Source organism: Oncorhynchus mykiss, chromosome 16, assembly GCF_057628025.1.
Source record: "Oncorhynchus mykiss isolate SJ-2025 chromosome 16, ASM5762802v1, whole genome shotgun sequence".
Lineage (NCBI taxonomy): Eukaryota > Metazoa > Chordata > Actinopteri > Salmoniformes > Salmonidae > Oncorhynchus > Oncorhynchus mykiss.
The window spans coordinates 53257501-53285000 of record NC_143037.1 but is presented as its reverse complement, the minus strand read 5'-3'; the positions used below and the strand labels follow the sequence as shown (position 1 = coordinate 53285000).

The 27500-nt window shown below is 47.0% G+C and overlaps 1 protein-coding gene across 2 annotated transcripts in view; it reads right to left on the bottom strand.

Annotated features, from left to right (window-relative positions):
* Nucleotides 1–27500, bottom strand: part of LOC110492210 (plexin-A1) — a 306350-nt gene that overhangs the window by 211836 nt on the left and 67014 nt on the right. For both annotated transcript variants that reach the window (XM_036947176.2, XM_036947177.2), the window contains exon 3: nt 20232–20414. In XM_036947176.2, coding sequence (XP_036803071.1) covers nt 20232–20414 — 183 coding nt within the window. The remainder of the gene's footprint in view (nt 1–20231; nt 20415–27500) is intronic.

Here is a 27500-nt window from a genome sequence, read left to right as displayed (position 1 = left end):
TCTAATACGTTTATTCTGTGTACAACGTTGTCAGTTACTGAGACAGAATGGTGAGAGGGAGAAGACACACAGACACACACAAGCATCTCTTTTTCTCTCCCACACACACGCCTACACCCACACGCCTACACCCACACGCCTACACACACACGCCTACACACACACGCGGACACCTACAAAGGGACTAGGGTGGGAGTTAGAATGGGACTGGGAGGCAGTTTGTCTGTGCCATGGCATCAATAGACTTTCCGTCTGGAAGCCCAACGGACACAAGAGGGGACGAGGCGAGGGGGTTGGTGTCAGACATGACAATGTGCATAGAGACTCTCCAACTTTTAAGCAGGACTTTGTCCAATTAGGAGGTTAAACAAACGGGCCTGACTGAGGGTGGCTGAACTCATTCAGCTAGAGAGAAAGAGACACAGAGAGAGAGAGGAAGAGAGAAGAAGAGATAAAGAGAAATAGAGAGAGGGAGAGAGCCCACAGGAAACACTTCAAGTACCTCTGTGCTCTCTATATCCACTCAGCCTCCTCTCATCTGCAATTTCCTCTCTAAACTCTGCTCTCAATCCCTCTGTCCATGCATTCCATACCACTCTAATCTAGCACAGCTGTCTGTTTCGTCACAAATCCATCAATTCAAACGTGCAGAATAAGAGAATCTGTTTGGGGGTTAGCGTACACTCTTAGAAAAAAGGGTTCCAAAGGGTTCTTCGACTGTCCCCATAGGAGAAACCTTTTTGGTTGTAGGCGGAACTCTTTTGGGTTCCATGTAGAACCCTCTGGGGAAAGGGTTCTACAAGAAACCCAATATGGTTCTATCTGGAACCAAAAAGGTTTCTTCAAAGGGTTATCCTCTGGGAACAGCCGAAGAACCTTTTAGGTTCTAGATAGCATGTTTGTTTCTAAGAGTGTAGTGTTTGTATTAGACCTGAGTGATGTGTCCCTGGTTGGTGTGCCAGATGTCTGCGTGGTGACATGCAGCCTGGCCAGAGGGCATGGTGGGGAGACCTGCCCAGCCCAACAGTGGAGGCAATATTAGAGAGGCAGGCCTGGGTCAGACTCAAGACCATGTCTCACCTTCAGGACCTCGAGTCACACGCCATCCAAGAATCTCTTATCCTTCCGTCACTTCGCTTCTCTCCTCCCTCTCTCCCTCTCTCTGTCTATCTCTCTCTAACCATTGTCTGGGCGTAAAGCCGTTGGCACACACGCTGGCACCCAGACACACGAGCAGCGGGCTCAGTGGGCTGTTTGGCTTGGCACAGGAGTGCATGGGGAGTGTCCTACTCTTCTCTCCTCTGTCCTGCCTCTCAGGTTGCGGGCTCCAGAGCGGGCAGATGGTCTTTGAGGACGGGGGGCTACTAGGGGCCTCCCTCTCTGTCTGTATAACTGTCAGTCTGTCCATTCAGCTTTACTGCATACCAGCAGAAGGAGTTACCAGCAAGTCAGCTGCCGCTGAAGTGTTTTATGTCATGGACAGAGTATGTTGTTGTGCTTCAGTCATACCATGCGTGCCTAGACAGTGTTGTGTTGTGTGTGTGTGTGTGTGGTAATCTGATTACATGCAGATGGTCACATAGTCAGTCTGTGATGTGATCTGACACACCCATTGCATGTCATAGCAGAGTTGACAGTGGATCGGTCACCAGAGCCAAATGAAGAGCCATGAATAACTCTCCTACTCTTAATGACGTAGGAATCAGGAAGCCAGAGGAGGAGAGAGGAAGTGGACATTCTAGGGTGAATTGGGTGTGTAACACAGCCACCTCTGTAACAGGCCTTAAACCCTGTGTGTGAGAAAGATGAAATAGGGCACTAGGTTTATAGGGCAGTATAGTTAAACACATAAGCCCATCCAATCCCAGAAACGCTCCATCACCTCCTCTTGGGGTTAAAAGGTACCATTCACACCATACCGAGAAATCCTATGGAGAATACTATAGAGGCATGGGGTGTGTAGTGGTATGATCCTATAGGGGTTTGGCCCTGTAGTCAAACCACAGAAATCTGAATATCTGAACACAATACAACCATCTCCCAAAGCCATATTGCAATTTAGTATCTCACCAAGTAGTATCAGCTACACAATGCTACCTTCACAGTTTCTCCATATTGATCCAGCTTTTAACATGAAGATGGCGGAACGTTCACTGGAAAACAATTAACCTTGCATGTGACTTTTAGAGTCTCTTTAAGCTGGGCTTTTAGAGATGTTTAATCCACCCTTTCAAATGTATCAGAGCACTAACTATTATCCATTCATTTCAGTGCTTTCAAATGGGCTTTAATCTGCTGGATTAACCCCTGTGTTATGTTTCATCAAAGGAGTGGCAACCCCCTCGCTGCTCCTCGCTATCCCACATTAAACAGAGGAGAAGCACAATGAAGAGGGGTGAGAGGATGGATGGATGTAGGGCAGGCAGAGAGGGACATGGAGCCCAAAACACATCACACTACTGACTGAGGATACAGAGGAATGGAGAGATGGATGTGGAGAGGAGGAGGGAAGACATGTGCGTTGAGGATATAGGAGATAGTTGACAGTGAATAGGAAATAAAAGGAAATCAGGAAGTGTAACCGATGAGAGTTGGTCAAGTAACTCTTCCCTTCCCTCTGTCTGTGTCACAGCCCCTCTCTCTCTGTGTGTGTGTGTGTGTGTGTGTGTGTGTGTGTGTGTGTGTGTGTGTGTGTGTGTGTGTGTGTGTGTGTGTGTGTGTGTGTGTGTGTGAGATAGAGCTAGCTAGAGAGGGAGAGAGAGAGAGAGAGAGAGAGAGAGAGAGAGCCTGTGTGTGACACTGGAATTGGAGCATTCATCTGACTGGAGTTGATGTCATAGGTCACAAGCTGCACTGTTCAACCCCTCAGAGAACTTCACATTTCCCAGAATGCAGAGAGAATCAATGATCAGTCAACGCATTCTTGAGAAATCCCTCTGTTTGAGACAGTACATCCTCAACATTCTGAGCAGCCTTCAGCAGAGGGTTTTAGGATGTGTTCTCCTTTAATCTCTACTTCGAGCCCACTAACACACACATTAACACTTGCACACACTCACTATCACACACACACACACTCCCCGTTTTTGACCGCTTCTCACCCCACAGCACAAAGGGCCCCTCTGTGATATCAAAGCCAAAACAACTCGTGCTTGGCTCAGATGGTGACCAGGAGTGGCCCAATCCTCTTTCCCTCCACAGACCCACATACACACCCTCCGCTCCACACACAGCTGTACAGCCCCATGCAGTCCCACAGCTGCCTACTGACAGGCCTGGGTGGACTAATCCCAGTCAGAGAGGGAGAGGGTGGGAGGGGAGCAAGGAGCTGACACCTGAGACATACATATGGATACTGTTGACACACACACACATGTATGTAGACATGCATGAAGACACACAGACAGCCGGAGAGACTCAGGGACTGACTCACACACACATACAGACTAAATGAGATGCACTCACTGTGACCATGCATTAAAGGTCCAATGCAGACATTTCTACCTAAATATCAATTCATTTCTGTGTAACAATGAAGTATCTTACTGTGATTGTTTTCAATTAAAATGGTCAAAAAGAAACAAAAATAGCTTACTTTGATAGGACTGAAAGGAGTGATCTGAGTGGGGAGGGGAAAACTGAAAACGAGCTGTTATTGGCAGAGAGGTTTGGAACTCTCTTTCTTATTGGTCTATTACCTAATTTACCCTCTGGTGATGTCACTAGGCAGGCCAAAACTCCATCCCACCAAAACAGGCTGAGATTTCAGGTGGTCTTTTCAAACAGCTCTTACACTAAAAGGGCATTATAATTTTCACAATTTCACAGTATTATTCCAACGTCATAGTGTGGAAATATGAATAAAACACAGAAAAATAAAACGCACATTTTTGACTGCATTGGGCCTGTAGCCATTTACACAGGGCTGAACCCCAGGAAACTGGTTACCGAGATTTACCACCCAACCCCACTCCCTTTTCCCGAGATAAATAACAGTGAGAAACCGGTAAATTATAATAAATGATTTATATCAACAGCATGAGATGAAATGATATGTGATGTCTAAATCTGCCTTCTCTCTGCCATCTGCATGATCAATCATCAACGCTCAGGGTGGGGACAGACAGCACATCTCACTATGTACCATCTCATCATGGCAACCTTTTTCCTTGTGACAGGTAGGCCTACATTTGCTGCAGTGTAGCCTGAACGCGCATCTAATTTACACATCTCCATCTGGCGTTCTGGGGTCACCTTATGTGTTAATTGTAAAGATTTTTATTTTGCAGCTGCAGAGCTTTAAAACAGCCGCTCACCGAACATCGTTGCTTTAAATCGGCGAGCACTCTATTACGATGCTTCTTTCTCTCCATCAGTTCCATTCAAATTGCATCCCAAATAGATAATTCTATTCAAGATGTATATATATATAGATGTCCTAGCCTTCCTCTTTCAGGTAGTACATTCAATGCAGTATTCGCCTTATATTCAGCTAATGAATGATGTTTTATACATGAGCTTCTTACTTATAAGACGTCTCTTTCTCAATACACGTCTGCTCTCCACTGGCCTCTCTCCTAACGAATGCTCCTAGCTCGTGGAGTCCCAAGCCCATACATGGGTTATACTAAAAGACTATTCGAAGAGCGATGTGAGTTCTTGTTCGCTGAATGTTAAACACAGCAGCCAACTGAACTTTACAGGCAGTTTGAATGAAGAGAGACCGAGCGATGGTGGTAAGACATAGCAGATTTCCATTCATACCGTCACCCATAACCATTCAATCTTCATAAACAGGAGTGAAGGCCTTCTGCATCTCATTCTAGTCCTATATTATTCAAGGATGTCAGAATGATGACGATAAGGACAACAAAACGTATTTCATTTAACTGTTGAAAGGAGGAAGGAATGAAGCAACAATAGAGAGAGAAAGAGGAGGTAGGCTAATAACATCAGGGGAAATATTGTGAAAGGTGTCAGCCTACTAATTATACAAATAGGCTCTACTATATTTAAACATTAAAATCAAATTGCTAGCCTATAATTGTAACTTTGTGAGCCACGTGTATGGCACGAAACATGTTCTCTCCCAGCTTCATGGTTTAAAGGAGGTGTGTAATTTTAATGTAGGTCTCATAAAATGTCTTTAATGTAGGTCTCATTAAATGTCTTTAATGCAGGACTCATTAAATGTCTTTAATGTAGGTCTCATTAAATGCCTTTAATGTAGGTCTCATTAAATGTCTTTAATGTAGGTCTCATTAAATGTCTTTAATGTAGGGCTCATAAAATGTATTTAATATAGGTCTCATTAAATGTCTTTAATATAGGTCTCATTAAATGTCTTTAATATAGGTCTCATTAAATGTCTTTAATGTAGGTCTCATTAAATGTCTTTCATGTCGGGCTCATCAGGCTCAGGTAGCATCAGGCTCAGGTAGCATCAGGCTCAGGTAGCATCAGGCTCAGATAGCATCAGGCTCAGATAGCATCAGGCTCAGGAAGCATCAGGCTCAGGTAGCATCAGGCTAGAGTTTTCATGCTGATCAAAGCTCTAATCAAATCCAGACATATATATGTGTTTTATAATGCTTTAGTTATGACACTTCTGGTTTTGTTGGGAAATACCGGGTTACCCAGGAGAAAAAGGATTTATTCTCTGGATGGAACATTTGTAAAATACCTGGGAAATATCCAAACCTAGTGGCTGTACAGTAACATGCTATACATGACGTCAGAGCTCTGACTGCACTACACAGCTCTGTATGGGTTTTGACTAACAGACGTTATGAGCCCATCCCTCCCGGTAATTGGGCAACTTTTGCAAATCTTTTGTCTGAGTGAGGGAAATGTTGTAAATTAAGATTAAGATTAGATATGTTTTGAAAGATGAGACGTTGAAAAATATAATAAATATCACTTTGATATCATACAAGCAAGCCAAACACAGTCCAAATATGCACTTCACATTTCCAAATCATAACTCAAGTCATATACAGTGTCGACGTTTACGATCACTATGTTTGATGTGCAGTTACAAGACGACATGTTTCAAACCTTGGGATGTTCTGAACAGAATGAGCATATGTTTGTTTATTGTGAAGGAAATTCACCACGACACACACACCTGACACCCACACACCTGACACACACACCTGACACCTTTCTATTCGCACCAAAATTACAATCTGTTTCTCTGAATGGCCTTGTGAAAGCCGAACTGTGAGATCCTATTTTATAACTTAGCTAGTCATGTTGGCAATAGAACAAGCTTTCAAATGATGCTCACCTGACCCAGATTACGATTTATAATGGGCCATTTTTGGATTGCGTAACAACAACAGTAATTGTGTGATGGCGGGGATGCAGAGTTGTGTTCCAAAGGAACGGACAACAGGTTGATTGCTCTAGATCTTCAACGGAACAGCAGGAGAGCTCAAAAAAGTACAGGATAGTTGAAGACTCTTCATTGAGTGGGGGGAATCTGTGGGGAATCAAGTCAAGTCAAGTCAAGCCAGACTCAGCCCCGCATGGCCAGACTCAGCCCCGCATGGCCAGACTCAGCTCTGCAAGGCCAGACTCAGCCCCGCATGGCCAGACTCAGCCCCGCATGGCCAGACTCAGCTCTGCAAGGCCAGACTCAGCCCCGCATGGCCAGACTCAGCCCCGCATGGCCAGACTCAGCCCCGCATGGCCAGACTCAGCCCTGCATGGCCAGACTCAGCCCTGCATGGCCAGACTCAGCCCTGCATGGCCAGACTCAGCCCTGCATGGCCAGACTCAGCTCTGCAAGGCCAGACTCAGCCCTGCATGGCCAGACTCAGCTCTGCATGGCCAGACTCAGCCCTGCATGGCCAGACTCAGCCCTGCATGGCCAGACTCAGCTCTGCAAGGCCAGACTCAGCCCTGCATGGCCAGACTCAGCCCTGCATGGCCAGACTCAGCCCTGCATGGCCAGACTCAGCCCTGCATGGCCAGACTCAGCTCTGCTTGGCCAGACTCAGCCCTGCATGGCCAGACTCAGCTCTGCAAGGCCAGACTCAGCCCTGCATGGCCAGACTCAGCCCTGCATGGCCAGACTTATCTCTGCAAGGCCATACTCAGCTCTGCATGGCCAGTCTCAGCCCTGCATGGCCAGACTCAGCCCTGCATACTCCACAGAGAGAGAGGGGAGGTGGGGTGGCTCAATCTCAACTCCCCCTTTTCTCTCCAACCAAATCAAACCACAACCCATAAACTCCCCATTGTGGGGCCCACACAGAACAGAACCACCCCCACCGTCGTGTTAGGACTGTGGCTTACCATGCGAGCTAAGGGTGGGCCAGAGGGAAGAAGCAGAGAGGAGAGGGAGGGGGCTCTATACAGTACTCTACAATCCCTCCAACAACCCCCTACCCCCTACATGACTGGGCTGTGTCAGGAAGTCTGCCAAGTCTCTTTACGCTTCAATTAAGCAGAGGAGAGGCCACAGCATAGCCCTGCCGTCCGCCTCAGTCCCCAGCATAGCCCTGCTCTGACTCGCTCCCCTCCTCTCCACACAGAACACACCACAGGGAGATTACACTCACGGCATCAGTCGCTTGCTTCTCTGCTGTAACGCATTGTTCCCCCCCACAATGGAACCAAAAGCCTGGGGAGTAAAGCCTTGTTTGGTGGGGAGGGGGAAGAGAGAGGGGAGCTGACAAAGCTTGTTCTTTTAGCCATGGAGAGGCTGAGAGTGGCACTGTGATATCAGGCTCAGTAATCTAATGCCTTCCGTAGCTCATGAACAATAGAGATTCTTGGCACATGCAGGGCCAACAGATGGGAGAATTACACTACCTCTGGTTATTATCTTTAAGTTTGTTCTCTTCTCCCAGTTTCTCTCCTTCTCTCCCCCCTTCCTTCTTCCTCTCCCTCGCTCTCTCTCTCTTTGTTGAAGAGGAATGCTAAATCAGCCCTCCTTCCTCCAGTGCTGTGGAAAAACTTTGAAAGCTGAAAAAAAAGCCTCGGCCATCAAAGGTTACCGTTTATGGATGTGTTTTAACACAAATAGCAGAACAGAACAGAACAGAGCAGAGCAGAGCACAGAACAGAGCAAAGCAGAGCACAGAACAGAGCACAGAACAGAGCAGAGCACAGAGTAGAGCACAGAGTAGAGCACATAGCAGAGCACAGAACAGAACAGAGCACAGAACAGAGCAGAGCACAGAGCAGAACAGAGCAGAGCACAGAGCAGAGCACAGAACAGAGCACAGTACAGAACAGAGCAGAGCAGAGAACAGAGCAGAGAACAGAGCAGAGCACAGAACAGAGCAGAGCACATAACAGAGCACAGTAGAGCAGAACAGAATAGAGCAGAGCAGAGCACATAACAGAGCACAGCAGAGCAGAACAGAACAGAGCACATCAAAACAGAACAGAACAGAGCACAGCAAAGCAGAGCAGAGCACAGCAGAGCACAGCAAAGCAGAGCAGAGCAGAACAGAGCACAGCAGAGCACAGCAAAGCAGAGCAGAGCAGAACAGTGCACAGCAGAGCACAGCAAAGCAGAGCAGAACAGAGCAGAGCACAGCAAAGCAGAGCAGAACAGAACAGAGCAGAGCAGAGCAGGACAGAACAGAGCACAGCAAAGCAGAGCAGAGCAGAACAGAGCACAGCAGAGCAGAACAGAGCACAGCAGAGCAGGACAGAACACAGCAGGACAGAGGACAGAGCAGGACAGAGCACAGCAGGACAGAGCACAGCAAAGCAGAGCAGAGCAGAGCAGAACAGAACAGAGCAGAACAGAGCAGAACAGAGCAGAGCAGGACAGAGCACAGCAGAGCAGAGCAGAACAGAATAGAGCAGAACAGAACAGAGTACAGTTGAGCAGAACAGAGCAGAGCAGGACAGAGCACAGCAGAGCAGAGCAGGACAGAGCACAGCAGAACAGAACAGAATAGAGTACAGCAGAGCAGAACAGAGCAGAGCAGGACAGAGCACAGCAGAGCAGAGCAGAACAGAGCACAGCAGAACAGAACAGAGTACAGCAGAGCAGAACAGAGCAGAGCAGGACAGAGCACAGCAGAGCAGAGCAGAACAGAGCAGAGCAGAACAGAACAGAGTACAGCAGAGCAGAGCAGGACAGAGCACAGCAGAACAGAACAGAACAGAACAGAGTACAGCAGAGCAGAACAGAGCAGAGCAGGACAGAGCACAGCAGAGCAGAGCAGAACAGAGCAGAGCAGAACAGAGCACAGAAGAGCAAAGCAGAGCAGAGCAGAACAGAACAGAGCACAGCAGAGCAGAACAGAGCAGAGCAGGACAGAGCACAGCAGAGCAGAGCAGAACAGAGCAGAGCAGAGCAGGACAGAGCACAGCAGAGCAGAACAGAGCAGAGCAGGACAGAGCACAGAACAGAACAGAGCACAGCAGAGCAGAGCAGAGCAGAGCAGAACAGAGCACAGCAGAGCAGAGCAGGACAGAGCAACACACTCTCTCTCATTTCATCCAATAGAGAGGCAGTCACATCTCACACCAGTCAGCTAGGCAGTCAGTCAGGCAGGCAGCCAGGCAGTCAGGCAGCCAGGCAGGCAGAGCAGATCAAAGGCCAGAGCTGTTGAGTGTGGAGGTGAAGGGAGCTGTGTGAACTGCACAACATCACAACCTCTAGCTCCACCTGATACCTAGCACTGTGGAAAATCACCGCCAGACAGACAGACACACTGACTTATGGACTGACATTCAAATAGACTGATGGACCAGAGCTGGGGGAGGTTGGAAACAACTTGAACGCATGCTCACAGAGTTTTAGTGTGTGTGTGTGTGTGCGTGTGCGTGTGCGTGTGCGCGTGTGTGTGTGTGTGTGTTTTCAAGGGCCCCAGTGTTCTGATTGCAGAAACTTCTCCAGGCATGCGATGCCTACTTGATAATCACACAGCCGTGGAGAGGAGAATCTACAGGCTTGTCTCGATCACCAATGGGCTGTAGTCTGCTCTGCCCTGGCACTAGTATCTGTGTTCAATCCTCCTAGAATACCCACATGTCAATGTCTCTCTTGGTGATGGAAACCTCAGGGCTAAATAAGAAATGAAGATGATGCCACTTCAAACTCAACTACAGAAGTCACTGAACAACGTGCAGGACTTCTGTCTGGAACCATGGACCTGTCTGAGGTTAATAACATGGGAGGGATGCTCTCCTCTCCTGAGTCCAGACTGAATGCTGTTAGACACAGGCAGCCTAATGAATAACAGGACAACAATGGGGCCCATTAGGATATAACAGTGTCGCTGTCTGACATATGTATCATGCTACTGTCGGCTGAACCGACTCTCGTAACAGCATGCTAGCTAAAAAGTGTGTGTTACAATGTCAACGAGCCGTACACGCATGTGAGTTTTTGATCCTCACCAAGCTGTGGCTGACTAAACACTGAGCTGCACTGTAACAAATGTCTGCTGTGTCCACTGACCAAGAAGACAGACAGTCAGACAGACAGAGCTTCTGTGAAGAATAGACAGACGGGGTAGACAAACAGAAATACTGTGAAGAATAGACAAGCAGACAGACAGAGCTTCTGTGAAGAATAGACAGATGGGGCAGACAGACAGAGCTTCTGTGAAGAATAGACAGATTGGGCAGACAGACAGGGCTTCTGTGAAGAATAGACAGGCAGACAGACAGAGCTTCTGTGAAGAATAGACAGACGGGAAGACAGACAGAGCTTCTGTGAAGAATAGACAGACAGGGTAGACAAACAGAGCTTCTGTGAAGAATAGACAGACGGGGTAGACAAACAGAGCTTCTGTGAAGAATAGACAGATGGGGCAGACAGACAGGGCTTCTGTGAAGAATAGACAGATGGGACAGACAGACAGAGCTTCTGTGAAGAATAGACAGACAGGGCAGACAGACAGAGCTTCTGTGAAGAATAGACAGACGGAGCAGACAAACAGAGCTTCTGTGAAGAATAGACAGATGGGACAGACAGACAGGGCTTCTGTGAAGAATAGACAGATGGGGCAGCCAGAGCTTCTGTGAAGAATAGGCAGATGGGGCAGACAGACAGGGCTTCTGTGAAGAATAGACAGACAGGCAGACAAACAGAGCTTCTGTGAAGAACAGACAGACAGGCAGACAGACAGAGCTTCTGTGAAGAATAGACAGACAGGGTAGACAGACAGAGCTTCTGTGAAGAATAGACAGATGGGGAAGACAGACAGGGCTTCTGTGAAGAATCGACAGATTGGGCATACAGACAGTGCTTCTGTAAAGAATAGACAGATGGGCAGACAGACAGAGCTTCTGTGAAGAATAGACAGATGGGGGAGACAGACAGAGCTTCTGTAAAGAATAGACAGATTGGGCATACAGACACGGCTTCTGTGAAGAATAGACAGATGGGGCAGAAAGACAGGGCTTCTGTGAAGAATAGACAGATTGGGCAGACAGACAGGGCTTCTGTGAAGAATAGACAGATTAGGGCAGACAGACAGAGCTTCTGTGAAGAATAGACAAATGGGGCAGACAAAGCTTCTGCGAAGATAGACAGGCAGACAGACAGACCTTCTGTGAAGAATAGACAGACGGGCAGACAGACAGAGCTTCTGTGAAGAATAGACAGATGGGCAGACAGACAGAGCTTCTGTGAAGAATAGACAGATGGGGCAGACAGACAGGGCTTCTGTGAAGAATAGACAAATGGGGCAGACAAAGCTTCTGCGAAGATAGACAGGCAGACAGACAGACCTTCTGTGAAGAATAGACAGACGGGCAGACAGACAGAGCTTCTGTGAAGAATAGACAGATGGGCAGACAGACAGAGCTTCTGTGAAGAATAGACAGATGGGGAAGACAGACAGGGCTTCTGTGAAGAATCGACAGATTGGGCATACAGACAGTGCATCTGTGAAGAATAGACAGATGGGGCAGACAGACAGAGCTTCTGTGAAGAATAGACAGATGGGGAAGACAGACAGGGCTTCTGTGAAGAATCGACAGATTGGGCATACAGACAGTGCTTCTGTAAAGAATAGACAGATTGGGCAGACAGACAGGGCTTCTGTGAAGAATAGACAGATGGGGGAGACAGACAGAGCTTCTGTAAAGAATAGACAGATTGGGCATACAGACACGGCTTCTGTGAAGAATAGACAGATGGGGCAGACAGACAGGGCTTCTGTGAAGAATAGACAGATTGGGCAGACAGACAGGGCTTCTGTGAAGAATAGACAGATTAGGGCAGACAGACAGAGCTTCTGTAAAGAATAGACAGATGGGGCAGACAGACAGGGCTTCTGTGAAGAATACACAGACAGGCAGACAGACAGGGCTTCTGTGAAGAATAGACAGATGGGGCAGACAGACAGGGTTTCTGTGAAGAATAGACAAATGGGGCAGACAAAGCTTCTGCGAAGATAGACAGGCAGACAGACAGACCTTCTGTGAAGAATAGACAGACGAGCAGACAGACAGAGCTTCTGTGAAGAATAGACAGATGGGCAGACAGACAGAGCTTCTGTGAAGAATAGACAGATGGGGAAGACAGACAGGGCTTCTGTGAATAATTGACAGATTGGGCATACAGACAGTGCTTCTGTAAAGAATAGACAGATGGGGCAGACAGACAGGGCTTCTGTGAAGAATAGACAGATTGGGCAGACATACAGGGCTTCTGTGAAGAACAGACAGACAGGCAGACAGACAGAGCTTCTGTGAAGAATAGACAGATGGGCAGACAGACAGAGCTTCTGTGAAGAATAGACAGATGGGGAAGACAGACAAAGCTTCTGTGAAGAATCGACAGATTGGGCATACAGACAGTGCATCTGTGAAGAATAGACAAATGGGGCAGACAGAGCTTCTGCGAAGACTAGATAGACAGGCAGACAGACAGGGCTTCTGTGAAGAATAGACAGACGGGGTAGACAAACAGAGCTTCTGTGAAGAATAGACAGATGGGGCAGACAGACAGAGCTTCTGTGAAGAATAGACAGATGGGGCATACAGACAGAGCTTCTGTGAAGAATAGACAGATGGGGCAGACAGACAGAGCTTCTGTGAAGAATAGACAGATGGGGCAGACAGACAGAGCTTCTGTGAAGAATAGACAGATTGGGCATACAGACAGGGCTTCTGTAAAGAATAGACAGATGGGGCAGACAGACAGGGCTTCTGTGAAGAATAGACAGATGGGGCATACAGACAGAGCTTCTGTGAAGAATAGACAGATGGGGCAGACAGACAGAGCTTCTGTGAAGAATAGACAGATGGGGCAGACAGACAGAGCTTCTGTGAAGAATAGACAGATTGGGCATACAGACAGGGCTTCTGTAAAGAATAGACAGATGGGGCAGACAGACAGGGCTTCTGTGAAGAATAGACAGATGGGGGAGACAGACAGAGCTTCTGTGAAGAATAGACAGATTGGGCATACAGACAGGGCTTCTGTAAAGAATAGACAGATGGGGCAGACAGACAGAGCTTCTGTGAAGAATAGACAAATGGGGCAGACAGAGCTTCTGCGAAGACTAGACAGACAGGCAGACAGACAGAGCTTCTGTGAAGAATAGACAGATGGGGTAGACAAACAGAGCTTCTGTGAAGAATAGACAGATGGGGCAGACAGACAGAGCTTCTGTGAAGAATAGACAAATGGGGCAGACAGAGCTTCTGCGAAGACTAGACAGACAGGCAGACAGACAGAGCTTCTGTGAAGAATAGACAGATGAGGCAGACAGACAGGGCTTCTGTGAAGAATAGACAGATGGGGCAGACAGACAAAGCTTCTGTGAAGAATAGACAGGAGGGGCAGACAGACAGTGCTGTGAAGAATAGACAGATGGGGCAGACAGACAGTGCTGTGAAGAATAGACAGATGGGGCAGATGAGGGGAACAGTTGATGGGGGCTTTAGCTGCAGCTGCTGTCTTCTCGTCCTCTGGAACTTGACACACACACACACACACACACACACACACACTCACACTCATACTCACACACACTCACACAGTTGTCTGTAGTTTGGAGGGTGACGTCAGGGGGGTAAAGTTGTGTGGGGTTAGTTAACCCTTCCTGAAGCAGCAGCTGTGCATGGCATCAGGTGGGCACTGCCCTCACATAAAGAGGCCACAGCTGCAACAACACGGTCAGGGGTAGGGCACAGACTGTCCCGTACACTGGCATTCTGGCACACACACTAACATGTACCGCCATGCCAGGGATTAGCCAGTGTGTACAACAGACAACTTGATGTTGGCCAACGGCACCTGACATTGTACATCACTGCAGTATGGAGTCCAGAGAAAATGTTCTTCCAGCATCTCAACCATCAGCGGCCATCTTGCTTGTGAAAATGTCATTTTCCAGTACGGCTAACTCATTTCACTGAAGATGAAGATTTTTCATTTCACTGAAGATTTTCTGAAGATTTACCCAGAACTTCTCAAGGACACTTAGGTAATGCACTGAACAAAAATATGAACTCAACATGTAAAGTGTTGGTCCCATGTTTCATGAGCTGAAATAAAATATCCCAGAAATGTTCCATACACACAAAAAACGTATTTCTCTCAAATGTTGCGCACAAATTTGTTTACATCCCTGTTAGTGAGAATTTCTACTTTGCCAAGATAATCTATCCACCTGACAGGTGTGGCATATCAAGAAGCTGATTAAACAGCGTGATAATTACACAGGTGCACCTTGTGCTGGGGACAATAAAAGGCCACTCTAAAATGTGCAGTTTTGTCAGACAACCCAATGCCACAGATGTCTCAAGTTTTCAGGGAGTGTGCAAGTGGCATGCTGACTGCAAGAATGTCCACCAGAGCTGTCGCCAGAGAACTTAATGTTCTCTACCATAAGCCGCCACCAAAAATAGTTTTAGAGAATTTGGCAGTAAGTCCAACCGGCCTCACAACCGCAGACCACGTGTAACCATGTATAAACAATCAAGTTGTAGAAACATCTCAAGGATGATCAATGGAAAGTCTCACAGCAAAGAGTCTGAATACTTATGTAAATTAGGTATTTTGTTTTTTTATTTTTAATACATTTCTAAAAAAAACTTTTTTAATTTTGTCATTATGGGGTATTGTGTGTAGATTCATGACTTTTTTTATTTCATTTAATCCATTTTAAAATAAGGCTGTAACGTAACAAAATGTGGAAAAAGTGAAGGGGTCTGAATACTTTCCGAATGCACTGTATATCAAGTAATACCCCAACCTCACAGAGTACTGTAGCTGTACAGCATCCAGAACCCCCACCACACCACCGTGCCCCCCCCCCCCCCCCCCCCCCCCCCCCCCCCCCCCAGAGTGCAAACACTTGTAGTCTTCTGATTCAGTTCACTCTGCAAGCACGTTATGAAGGCATGACCATTCTACTCTTCCCTTGTTGAGTAGATATAGACAGGACTATATATAGAGTTATGTAGAGCAGTGGTGGTGGTGGAAGAAGAGTGGGGGAGAGAGAGGGACAGTAGGCCCATGCTTCACATTCCTACACACACACACACACACACACACAGAGAGAGAGATACAGAGAGACATGCTATTCCAACAGGGAATTCTCTGGAGGACAGTAGCCGTGGGCAACAAGCCCACCACAGAGGAGGAGTTCAAGGTGACGAGCTACAGAGAACGAGGGAGGGGGAGAGGAGGGAGTAGAGGGAGAGAATGCTACAGATTTGAATTCTCCAGCCACTTTCACCCCTTGGTGGTAATATCATAGGCAGCCTCTCATACAGTGAGCCAGCCAGTCAAACTAGCCCAGTAGCTACACACTGCCTGGTGCTCATCCTACTGGGAATCAGGGAGAGAAGAGAGAATCAATCTCTTCTCCTAGCTCTATCATCACAACTCCTCTCCTCTCCATCATGTGAAAGTGATATCCTCCCCGATACACCAGATTAACATTGAGACAACGTCTGGCAGCCAGAGTGAACGCTCCTCACCATTAGTCTCCTAGCTGACATTTACACACGCTGTCGTACAGTCATCACTGGAGCCAATATGCCGACTACATCATCCCCGTTTCCAAATGCTATAGCGTTAATTAGGATTTACATGGTCAATTACCTTAGATATCATGTGTCTTCATTAGTCTGGCTTCCCAGTGACAGTAAAGCCCCAGATGCAGACATGACATTAGCATCAGCGCTACGTCAATAAAGGTCTGGTCACTGGGGAGCCTGTGTCCTGTCTGTCCACGTAGGACGGTCCCTGGCTAACCTTGCTGTGGCTCTCCCTCCATTCATCCCTCTATCTCTCTATCCTGACCCAAGCCAGGTACCTGTGGAGGAGGAGAAGTAGTGTTCACTGGCTCGTGCATATAACCCAGTCCAGGGAGGGAGAGAGAAGGAAGAGACTGAACCTTGCTCCATAATTTATGACTTGTTAATTGGAAGTCTCTGCATGTCTCACTGCCTCAAGATTAGCTGTGCCACTGAGAATGAACAGGGCTTAATCAAATCAAATCAGGCTCAGCCACACGCCCCTCAGCCCGTCGGCACGGTAACAAGGCCAGCGCCCTATGCAGATTGGCCCTATCCGTTCGGTACTGACTTGGGTAGGAGGGAGGTTTTAGAGGCCCAGCAGGTCAACAACACATATGGAATCATCCCACGCACCCCTTAGATCTCCCTCTCAGAGAAAATGTTATTTCTTTTTTTATTTCCCTCTCGCTCTTTTGTTTTTGGCGGTGGGAATGGTTCAAAGGGCTGAGAGAGGCTATTTAGCAGGAGCTGTGAGGCCTGAGGGGTGCTTCTCAGGTTGGAAATAGAAGTCGTCTGAGAGAGCTTTCCAGGTTTTATGGAGATGTGGGTGTTCCTCTCCTGTGTGTGTTTGAAGCAGCTGCAGCTGTTCTGAAGCTGAGGAATCCTATTAAATGGCAGACAGTGACCCGGTGATCCCAGCTCTTCTGGCTGATACGACAGAGAGAGATCACCACACTAGCAACACAGTATGAGCACATTCTACATCCCCCACAAACATTCAGATAGACACACACATGCATCTGCAAACACTCCAGCATGGGTGCCAACAGAGCTTGTGTGTGGAGGCTTTACCCAGGCACACACACGTCATCTCCCAACAACTAGACTAGCTGCATTTGAAGTCCACCCGCCCGCTGCCTCCGCGCCTGCTAAGATTTACGCCTGTGATTATATATTCATATAGATGAATCAATAAGGGCCTTGCAGCCACATCAACGGAGGCACAGGGCGAATTACATCCATAGACTGCTGCTTTCCATTTCATTAGGGCACGGTGCACAGTTTAACTCACAATAAATATAGCAATAAAACAAAACTGCTAGCAACGATCGGGGGCCCTCCACACACTCTCCTCTCACCAGTCTCCAGACAGAAGCAGTGCTCTGCTCCTGCCCGCCTCAGATGTCCCTGACCGTCAAGCCACCGTCAACACTACACTCACCAGCCAAACAAACAGATCAACAAACAAAACCAAATCAGGAGAAAATGACAATGATGCCGCCGCATGGCGGACTGCCATTTATACACGGACATGGACAGAGAGGAGAGGCGGTTTGTGATGGCACGGTGGTAAGCGGTGAGACTGTGATGAGAGGGTCTCCTGAAGAGGAGGAGGGGGGGGGGTCATGGGGGAGAACGAGAGACTACAGGAGGGCCTGGTTGTGCTCTGTGGTGATGACGTTGCTTCCCCAGCTCCAGCCAGCCGTCTCTGCTCCTATATCTACAGCCCTGCATCGATCTATGTCTGAGGACACCAGCAGCCTGCGCCCCACCGCCCAGCGCTCGGCCTCCACACAGGAAGAGTCGGTAGAAGAGGGGAAATGGGATTCCGATCATGGGAGGGATATCTTCCTTCTGAGATATGCTGATCCATCCCAGCCCCAGCCTCCACATCCCCCTCCAGCATCCTGCCTGCAGACGGACACCAACAGCACCGCTCCAAACCACCCCCTACCTCAGGGGTCAGAACCAAGGACTATGGGACTGGGTTTCAGCCGACTTGGCAAAACAGGAGAGACTCAGTGTGTGCACATGTGTGTGTCCTGCACCTAGACCAGCGTGCATGAGGGCCTGAATAATGGTTCAGTGTAAATCAGTGTGTATGCAGGTGCGCATTCTGGTGTGTATGAATATGTGGTTGATTCCATGTTTCTCTATGATCCGCCACATAAAATGACCTACAAATAATTGCATACATTCAACAAAGATACTGTACAATCTACTCACCCTCAGCTTTCGATAGAGATTCTGACTAAAGCTCTAACCCAAACCCAAGGCCCTTCTTAGACTGTAGTCAGTGTTAACAGTCTGAAACCATCTGAGAGCCGTCCCACCTAACCCTGCTTTCCTCCCCTGTTCTCCTCTCCTCCCCTGTTCTCCTCTCCTCCCCTGTTCTCCTCTCCTCCCCTGTTCTCCCCTCTCCCCCTGTTCTCCCCTCTCCTCCCCTGTTCTCCTCTCCTCCCCTGTTCTCCCCTCTCCTCCCCTGTTCTCCCCTCTCCTCCCCTGTTCCCTTTTTCTCCCCTGTTCTCCCCTCTCCTCCCCTGTTCCCTTTTTCTCCCCTGTTCTCCTCTCCTCCCCTGTTCTCCTCTCCTCCCCTGTTCTCCTCTCCTCCCCTGTTCTCCCCTCTCCCCCTGTTCTCCCCTCTCCTCCCCTGTTCTCCTCTCCTCCCCTGTTCTCCCCTCTCCTCCCCTGTTCTCCCCTCTCCTCCCCTGTTCCCTTTTTCTCCCCTGTTCTCCCCTCTCCTCCCCTGTTCCCTTTTTCTCCCCTGTTCTTCCCTGCTCCCCTGCTCTCCCCTCTCCTCCCCTGTTCTCCCCTCTCCTCCCCTGTTCACTTTTTCTCCCCTGTTCTCCCCTCTCCTCCCCTGTTCTCCCCTCTCCTCCCCTGTTCCCTTTTTCTCCCCTGTTCTTCCCTGTTCCCCTGCTCTTCCCCTCTCCTCCCCTCTCTTCCCCTGTTCTCCTCTCCTCCCCTCCCCATCTCCTCCCTTCTCCTCCACTGTTCCCCTTTTCTCCCTGTTCTCCTCCCCCCCTCCTCCCTTCTCCTCCACTGTTCCCCTTTTCTCCCTGTTCTCCTCCCCCCCTCCTCCCTTCTCCTCCACTGTTCCCCTTTTCTCCCTGTTCTCCTCCCCCCTCCCCCCCGCCCTTCTCGTCCACTGTTCACCTTTTCTCCCCTGTTCTCCCCTCCTCTCTCCTCCCCCCTCCCCCCTCCTCCCTTCTCCTCCACTGTTCCCCTTTTCTCCCTGTTCTCCTCCCCCCCCTCCTCCCTTCTCCTCCACTGTTCCCCTTTTCTCCCTGTTCTCCTCCCCCCCTCCTCCCTTCTCCTCCACTGTTCCCCTTTTCTCCCTGTTCTCCTCCCCCCCTCCTCCCTTCTCCTCCACTGTTCCCCTTTTCTCCCTGTTCTCCTCCCCCCTCCCCCCCGCCCTTCTCGTCCACTGTTCACCTTTTCTCCCCTGTTCTCCCCTCCTCTCTCCTCCCCCCTCCCCCCTCCTCCCTTCTCCTCCACTGTTCCCCTTTTCTCCCTGTTCTCCTCCCCCCCCTCCTCCCTTCTCCTCCACTGTTCCCCTTTTCTCCCTGTTCTCCTCCCTCCCTCCTCCCTTCTCCTCCACTGTTCCCCTTTTCTCCCTGTTCTCCTCCCCCCCTCCTCCCTTCTCCTCCACTGTTCCCCTTTTCTCCCTGTTCTCCTCCCCCCTCCCCCCCGCCCTTCTCGTCCACTGTTCACCTTTTCTCCCCTGTTCTCCCCTCCTCTCTCCTCCCCCCCGCCTTTCTCCTCCACTGTTCCACATTTCTCCCTGTTCTCCTCCCCCCTCCCCCCTGCCCTTCTCGTCCACTGTTCCCCTTTTCTCCCCTGTTCTCCCCTCCTCTCTCCTCCCCCTCGCCCTTCTCCTCCACTGTTCCCCTTTTCTCCCCTGTTCTCCCCTCCTCTCTCCTCCCCCCCCGCCCTTCTCGTCCACTGTTCCCCTTTTCTCCCCTGTTCTCCCCTCTCCTCCCCTGTTCCCCTGCTCTTCCCCTCTCCTCCCCTCTTCTCCCCTGATCCCTTTTCTCCCCTGTTCTCCAGAGCTCAGTGAACAGCACCAGAGAAGGCACAGAAATGGCTCACAGCACGACAGCCCCGGTGATGGGCAAACCCGCTACTCCAGTCATCTCAATCCCCCACTCAGCACAGAGGAGTCAGCAATGAGACAGAGCCTTTAGATTCATCCTCATAGCCAGAGGTGAGTAACATTCAGACACACACACACACACACACACACACTGAATCCACCATCATCCTACCTTCTTAATGCGCCCGCTGCGTGTGCCGGTAAAGGCCACGGTGTGGCCGTGGTATTCGTAGGCCGCCACCGAGGTCATGCCATCGTCCTTGTCCACGAACAGAGGCAGACCCTCGATGGTGCTGGTTCCTCCCAGGGGCTGGTTGAAGTCCTGCCCACAGAAGTTATCATCTATCTGAAGCGGCTGCGAGAAAGAGAGAGAGAGATATTTATGTTTATTTATTTTCCCTTTTGTACTTGTACGTCATTACAACACTGTATATAGACATAATATGACATTTGAAATGTCTTTATTCTTTTGGAACTTTTGTGAGTGTCATGTTTACTGTTCATTTGTATTGATTATTTCACTTTTGTTTATTATCTAGTTCACTTGCTTTGGCAATGTAAACATATGTTTCCCATGTCAATAAAGCCCCTTAAATTCAAAAATAGAAATTGAGAGAGAGAGGAAGAGAGAGAGACCACTGTGACTGACCCAAAGTTAAGGAAAGCCTTGACTATGTACAGACTCAGTGAACATAGCCTTGCTATTGAGAAAGGCCGCCGTTGGCAGACCTGGCTCTCAAGAGAAGACAGGCTATGTGCTCACTGCCCACAAAATGAGGTGGAAACTGAGCTGCACTTCCTAAACCTCCTGCCAAATGCCCATATCTATTGGGTGAACTACCACAATGTGCCATCACAGCAGCAAGATATGTGACCTGTTGCCACAAGAAAAGGGAAACCAGTGAAGCACAAACACCATTGTAAATACAACCTATATTTATGCTTATTTATTTTCCCTTTTGTACTTGAACTATTTGAGAGAGAGACAGCAGCGTACACATAACAGCAGCATACACACACTCCCACTGCACAACAAAAACGTGGTTGAATCAACATCGTTTCCACGTCATTTAAAAAAATAAACCGTTATGACGTTAAATCAACGCGGGGAAAAGTGATCCGCGTAAAGGGATCTATTTTTCACCCAACTTTTAACCGAAATCCAATGACGTGGTGCCATTTGTCTTGATTTCACTCAACCAAATGTTGAACTGACATCTGTTCTCAGTGGGCTGTCACTGTGTGATAAGCGTGTGTGTAACAGGTCCCAGGAGGTATCTTTCATACGCACTGACATATGTAACCAGGATTAGTGACCTCTAACACATCACACATCACTAATTAACTGGTGCCAGGATCCGCTCGTCTATTTGAAGACATATCGCTTCCATAGTAGACAATCAATCACAGGCAACACACACACTCCGCCAGCCGCTAAGCTCTCTGGGAAGGAAGGAGATGTGCATGTGTTATGAGCTGATGTGACTAGAATGGGGGATGGAACGAAGGAAGGCCGCTGGGTGAATTCTTCAGTCATCTTGTGTCTAAAGACACAAAGTACCCAGCATGCACATTAGTGGATGGAACACATCTTAATGTCTACACAACACAATGTAGAGACTGATGTAATGTAAGAGGGTTGTACAGATAGAATAATTATACTGAGCTTGTGAGAGAAGTTTATTAGTATACTGTAGTTCAGACCAGTACTAGTCTATTAGGTATACTGTAGTTCAGACCAGTACTGGTCTATTAGGTATACTGTAGTTCAGACCAGTACTAGTCTATTAGGTATACTGTAGTTCAGACCAGTACTAGTCTATTAGGTATACTGTAGTTCAGACCAGTACTAGTCTCTTAGGTATACTGTAGTTCAGACCAGTACTAGACTATTAGTATACTGTAGTTCAGACCAGTACTAGTCTATTAGGTATACTGTAGTTCAGACCAGTACTATTCTATTAGGTATACTGTAGTTCAGACTAGTACTATTATTTTAGATATACTGTAGTTCAGACCAGTACTATTCTATTAGTATACTGTAGTTCAGACCAGTACTATTTTATTAGTATACTGTAGTTCAGACCAGTACTATTTTATTAGTATACTGTAGTTCAGACCAGTACTGGTCTATTAGGTATAAGGTAGTTCAGACCAGTAATATTCTATTAGGTATAGTGTAGTTCAGACCAGTACTGGTCTATTAGGTATACTGTAGTTCAGGCCAGTACTATTTATTAGTATACTGTAGTTCAGACCAGTACTTGGAAAATACGGTACCAGGTTAAGGGCATTACAATGGCTTTCATTGAGTCCTGATTTACCCCCCCTTCTCATCCTGGACACCAGACGGGACTCATTAGTAGAGACAAGAGCGCTGGCGAACCCCGCGTCCCCCACACTACTGCCAGCTGACGCCCCTCATATTTCACCCAGCGAGGGGTGCCAGCTCTGCCAAGTCCCAGCCAGGCCCAGCCGTGTACAGCAGAGGTCTTCTGAAAGGACAATGCAGGAGACCATGTCCTTCTCTGACCCCCCCACCATGGAGTTGGGTCTGGAAATAGAGCAGTGGGGGTGGGGGGGGGGACTTAACACAGGACATCTGGGGCCAGATAATTACAGGCTGCATCCAGACAGTGTGTGAATTAAATGGGTCTATATGGTGCAGCGTCCAGTAGGTTAAAGCTCCCTCCTGCTATCTGAGACTACTGTAATCAGCAAGCAGCAAGGTACATACATACCACTTCCAGATGCCTGCTGCAACATCCCTACTGTGTCTAAGTCATATACAACTGGAAATTCTGATTACTACTCAGTAGCTTCAAATCAAAATCAAATCAAATTGTATTGGTCACATACACATGGTTAGCAGATGTTAATGTGAGTGTGGTGAAATGCTTGTGCTTCTAGTTCCGACAGTGCAGTAATATTTAACAAGTAATCTAACAATTCCCCAACAACAACCTAATACAAACAAATCTAAAGGGGTGAATGAGAATATTTACAGTGCCTTGCGAAAGTATTCGGCCCCCTTGAACTTTGCGACCTTTTGCAACATTTCAGGCTTCAAACATAAAGATATAAAACTGTATTTTTTTGTGAAGAATCAACAACAAGTGGGACACAATCATGAAGTGGAACGACATTTATTGGATATTTCAAACTTTTTTAACAAATCAAAAACTGAAAAATTGGGCGTGCAAAATTATTCAGCCTCTTTACTTTCAGTGCAGCAAACTCTCTCCAGAAGTTCAGTGAGGAACTCTGAATGATCCAATGTTGACCTAAATGACTAGTGATGATAAATACAATCCACCTGTGTGTAATCAAGTCTCCATATAAATGCACCTGCACTGTGATAGTCTTAGAGGTCCGTTAAAAGCGCAGAGAGCATCATGAAGAACAAGGAACACACCAGGCAGGTCCGAGATACTGTTGTGAAGAAGATTAAAGCCGGATTTGGATACAAAAAGATTTCCCAAGCTTTAAACATCCCAAGGAGCACTGTGCAAGCGATAATATTGAAATGGAAGGAGTATCAGACCACTGCAAATCTACCAAGACCTGGCCGTCCCTCTAAACTTTCAGCTCATACAAGGAGAAGACTGATCAGAGATGCAGCCAAGAGGCCCATGATCACTCTGGATGAACTGCAGAGATCTACAGCTGAGGTGGGAGACTCTGTCCATAGGACAACAATCAGTCAAAGTATATTGCACAAATCTGGCCTTTATGGATGAGTGGCAAGAAGAAAGCCATTTCTTAAAGATATCCATAAAAAGTGTTGTTTAAAGTTTGCCACAAGCCACCTGGGAGACACACCAAACATGTGGAAGAAGGTGCTCTGGTCAGATGAAACCAAAATTGAACTTTTTGGCAACAATGCAAAACGTTATGTTTGGCGTAAAAGCAACACAGCTGAACACACCATCCCCACTGTCAAACATGGTGGTGGCAGCATCATGGTTTGGGCCTGCTTTTCTTCAGCAGGGACAGGGAAGATGGTTAAAATTGATGGGAAGATGGATGGAGCCAAATACAGGACCATTCTGGAAGAAAACCTGATGGAGTCTGCAAAAGACCTGAGACTGGGACGGAGATTTGTCTTCCAACAAGACAATGATCCAAAACATAAAGCAAAATCTACAATGGAATGGTTAAAAAATAAACATATCCAGGTGTGGCCAAGTCAAAGTCCAGACCTGAATCCAATCGAGAATCTGTGGAAAGAACTGAAAACTGCTGTTCACAAATGCTCTCCATCCAACCTCACTGAGCTCGAGCTGTTTTGCAAGGAGGAATGGGAAAAACTGATGTGCAAAACTGATAGAGACATACCCCAAGTGACTTACAGCTGTAATCGCAGCAAAAGGTGGCGCTACAAAGTATTAACTTAAGGGGGCTGAATAATTTTGCACGCCCAATTTTTCAGTTTTTGATTTGTTAAAAAAGTTTGAAATATCCAATAAATGTCGTTGCACTTCATGATTGTGTCCCACTTGTTGTTGATTCTTCACAAAAAAATACAGTTTTATATCTTTATGTTTGAAGCCTGAAATGTGGCAAAAGGTCGCAAAGTTCAAGGGGGCCGAATACTTTCGCAAGGCACTGTACATATAATATATGGATGAGCGATGGCCGAGCGACATAGGCAAGGTGCAGTAGATGGTATAAAATTCAGTATATACATGTGATATGAGTAATGTAAGATATGTAAACATTATTAAAGTGGCATTGTATAAAGTGACTAATGATCCATTACAATGCCCATCTCAGCAATGTCAGCTAGATAACTTCATGGATGTGTTGGAGGCATGCCTTGCCAGGCCAGGATGTCTAGGTCAAGGCTGGCCTGAGTAGAGAGAGAGAGTTAGAGAGAGAGAGCAGGAATCTGGCAGGGCTGTGAGTTCCCCATGGGTGCCTACGACCTCCTCTTGCCCCCTCCCTCGGCCCCCTGCACTGGGAGTGAGATGGATCCGGGAGAGCAACCGGCCGATCCTCCGATCGCAATCAGCGGAAACAGTGTGGCAGCAACCCAGAGCCAGAGGTTCAAACTGGCAATGAGGCATGGCAATCTGAACTGCCCTAGCTCTGCCTCTCTGGCTCCACTCTCACTCTGCTTCCCTCTACTGTTTGTTTGTTTGTTTTTTCGCTTTGTCCTTCCCTCACTCAAATTACACTCCCCTGTGAATGGGAAAGGGATGAATGGAAAAATGTAGTCTATTTGGTGATAGAGAGCGAGAGGGAGAGAGAGAGCATGGGTTTGTAAGTAAGAACAGAGAGTTGGTAGAATTACTTTTAAATGGAAAGCGATCCCACTCACTTAGAGAGTTGGTAGAATGACGTTTAAATGGAAAACGATCCCACTCACTTAGAGAGTTGGTAGAATGACTTTTAAATGGAAAACGATCCCACTCAGAGTTGGTAGAATGACGTTTAAATGGAAAACGATCCCACTCAGAGTTGGTAGAATGACTTTTAAATGGAAAATGATCCCACTCAGAGTTGGTAGAATGACTTTTAAATGGAAAACGATCCCACTCAGAGTTGGTAGAATGACTTTTAAATGGAAAACGATCCCACTCAGAGTTGGTAGAATGACTTTTAAATGGAAAACGATCCCACTCACTTAGAGAGTTGGTAGAATGACTTTTAAATGGAAAACGATCCCACTCAGAGTTGGTAGAATGACTTTTAAATGGAAAACGATCCCACTCAGAGTTGGTAGAATGACTTTTAAATGGAAAACGATCCCACTCAGAGAGTTGGTAGAATTACTTTTAAATGGAAAGCGATCCCACTCAGAGTTGGTAGAATGACTTTTAAATGGAAAACGATCCCACTCAGAGTTGGTAGAATGACTTTTAAATGGAAAACATTCCCACTCACTTAGAGAGTTGGTAGAATGACTTTTAAATGGAAAGCGATCCCACTCAGAGTTGGTAGAATTACTTTTAAATGGAAAACGATCCCACTCAGAGTTGGCAGAATGACTTTTAAATGGAAAACGATCCCACTCAGAGTTGGTAGAATGACTTTTAAATGGAAAACGATCCCACTCAGAGTTGGTAGAATGACTTTTAAATGGAAAACGATCCCACTCACTTAGAGAGTTGGTAGAATGACTTTTAAATGGAAAACGATCCCACTCACTCAGAGTTGGTAGAATGACTTTTAATTGGAAAACAATCCCACACACTCAGAGTTGGTAGAATTGCTTTTAAATGGAAAATAATCCCACTCACTCAGAGAGTTGGTAGAATGACTTTTAAATGGAAAGCGATCCCACTCACTTAGAGAGTTGGCAGAATGACTTTTAAATGGAAAACGATCCCACTCTGAGTTGGCAGAATGACTTTTAAATTGAGAATGATCCCACTCAGAGTTGGTAGAATTACTTTTAAATGGAAAACAATCCCACTCACTCAGAGAGTTGGTGGAATGACTTATAAAATGGAAAACGATCCCACTCAGAGTTGGCAGAATGACTTTTAAATGGAAAACGATCCCACTCAGAGTTGGTAGAATGACTTTTAAATGGAAAACGATCCCACTCACTTAGAGAGTTGGCAGAATGACTTTTAAATGGAAAACGATCCCACTCAGAGTTGGTAGAATGTTTTTTAAATGGAAAACGATCCCACTCACTTAGAGAGTTGGCAGAATGACTTTTAAATGGAAAACGATCCCACTCAGAGTTGGTAGAATGACTTTTAAATGGAAAAGGTTCCCACTCAGAGTTGGCAGAAAACGTTTAAATGGAAAACGATCCCACTTAGAGTTGGCAGAATGACTTTTAAATGGAAAACGATCCCACTCAGAGTTGGTAGAATTACTTTTAAATGGAAAAGGTTCCCACTCGGAGTTGGCAGAAAACATTTAAATGGAAAACGATCCCACTCAGAGTTGGTAGAATGACTTTTAAATGGAAAACGATCCCACTCAGAGTTGGTAGAATGACTTTTAAATGGAAAAGGTTCCCACTCAGAGTTGGTAGAATTACTTTTAAATGGAAAACGATCCCACTCAGAGTTGGTAGAATTACTTTTAAATGGAAAACGATCCCACTCAGAGTTGGCAGAATTACTTTTAAATGGAAAAGGTTCCCACTCAGAGTTGGTAGAATGACTTTTAAATGGAAAACGATCCCACTCAGAGTTGGTAGAATGACTTTTAAATGGAAAACGATCCCACTCAGAGTTGGTAGAATGACTTTTAAATGGAAAACGATCCCACTCAGAGTTGGCAGAATGACTTTTAAATGGAAAATGATCCCACTCACTCAGAGAGTTGGTAGAATGACTGTTAAATGGAAAACGATCCCACTCACTTAGAGAGTTGGTAGAATGACTTTTAAATGGAAAACGATCCCACTCACTTAGAGAGTTGGCAGAATGACTTTTAAATGGAAAACGATCCCACTCTGAGTTGGCAGAATGAC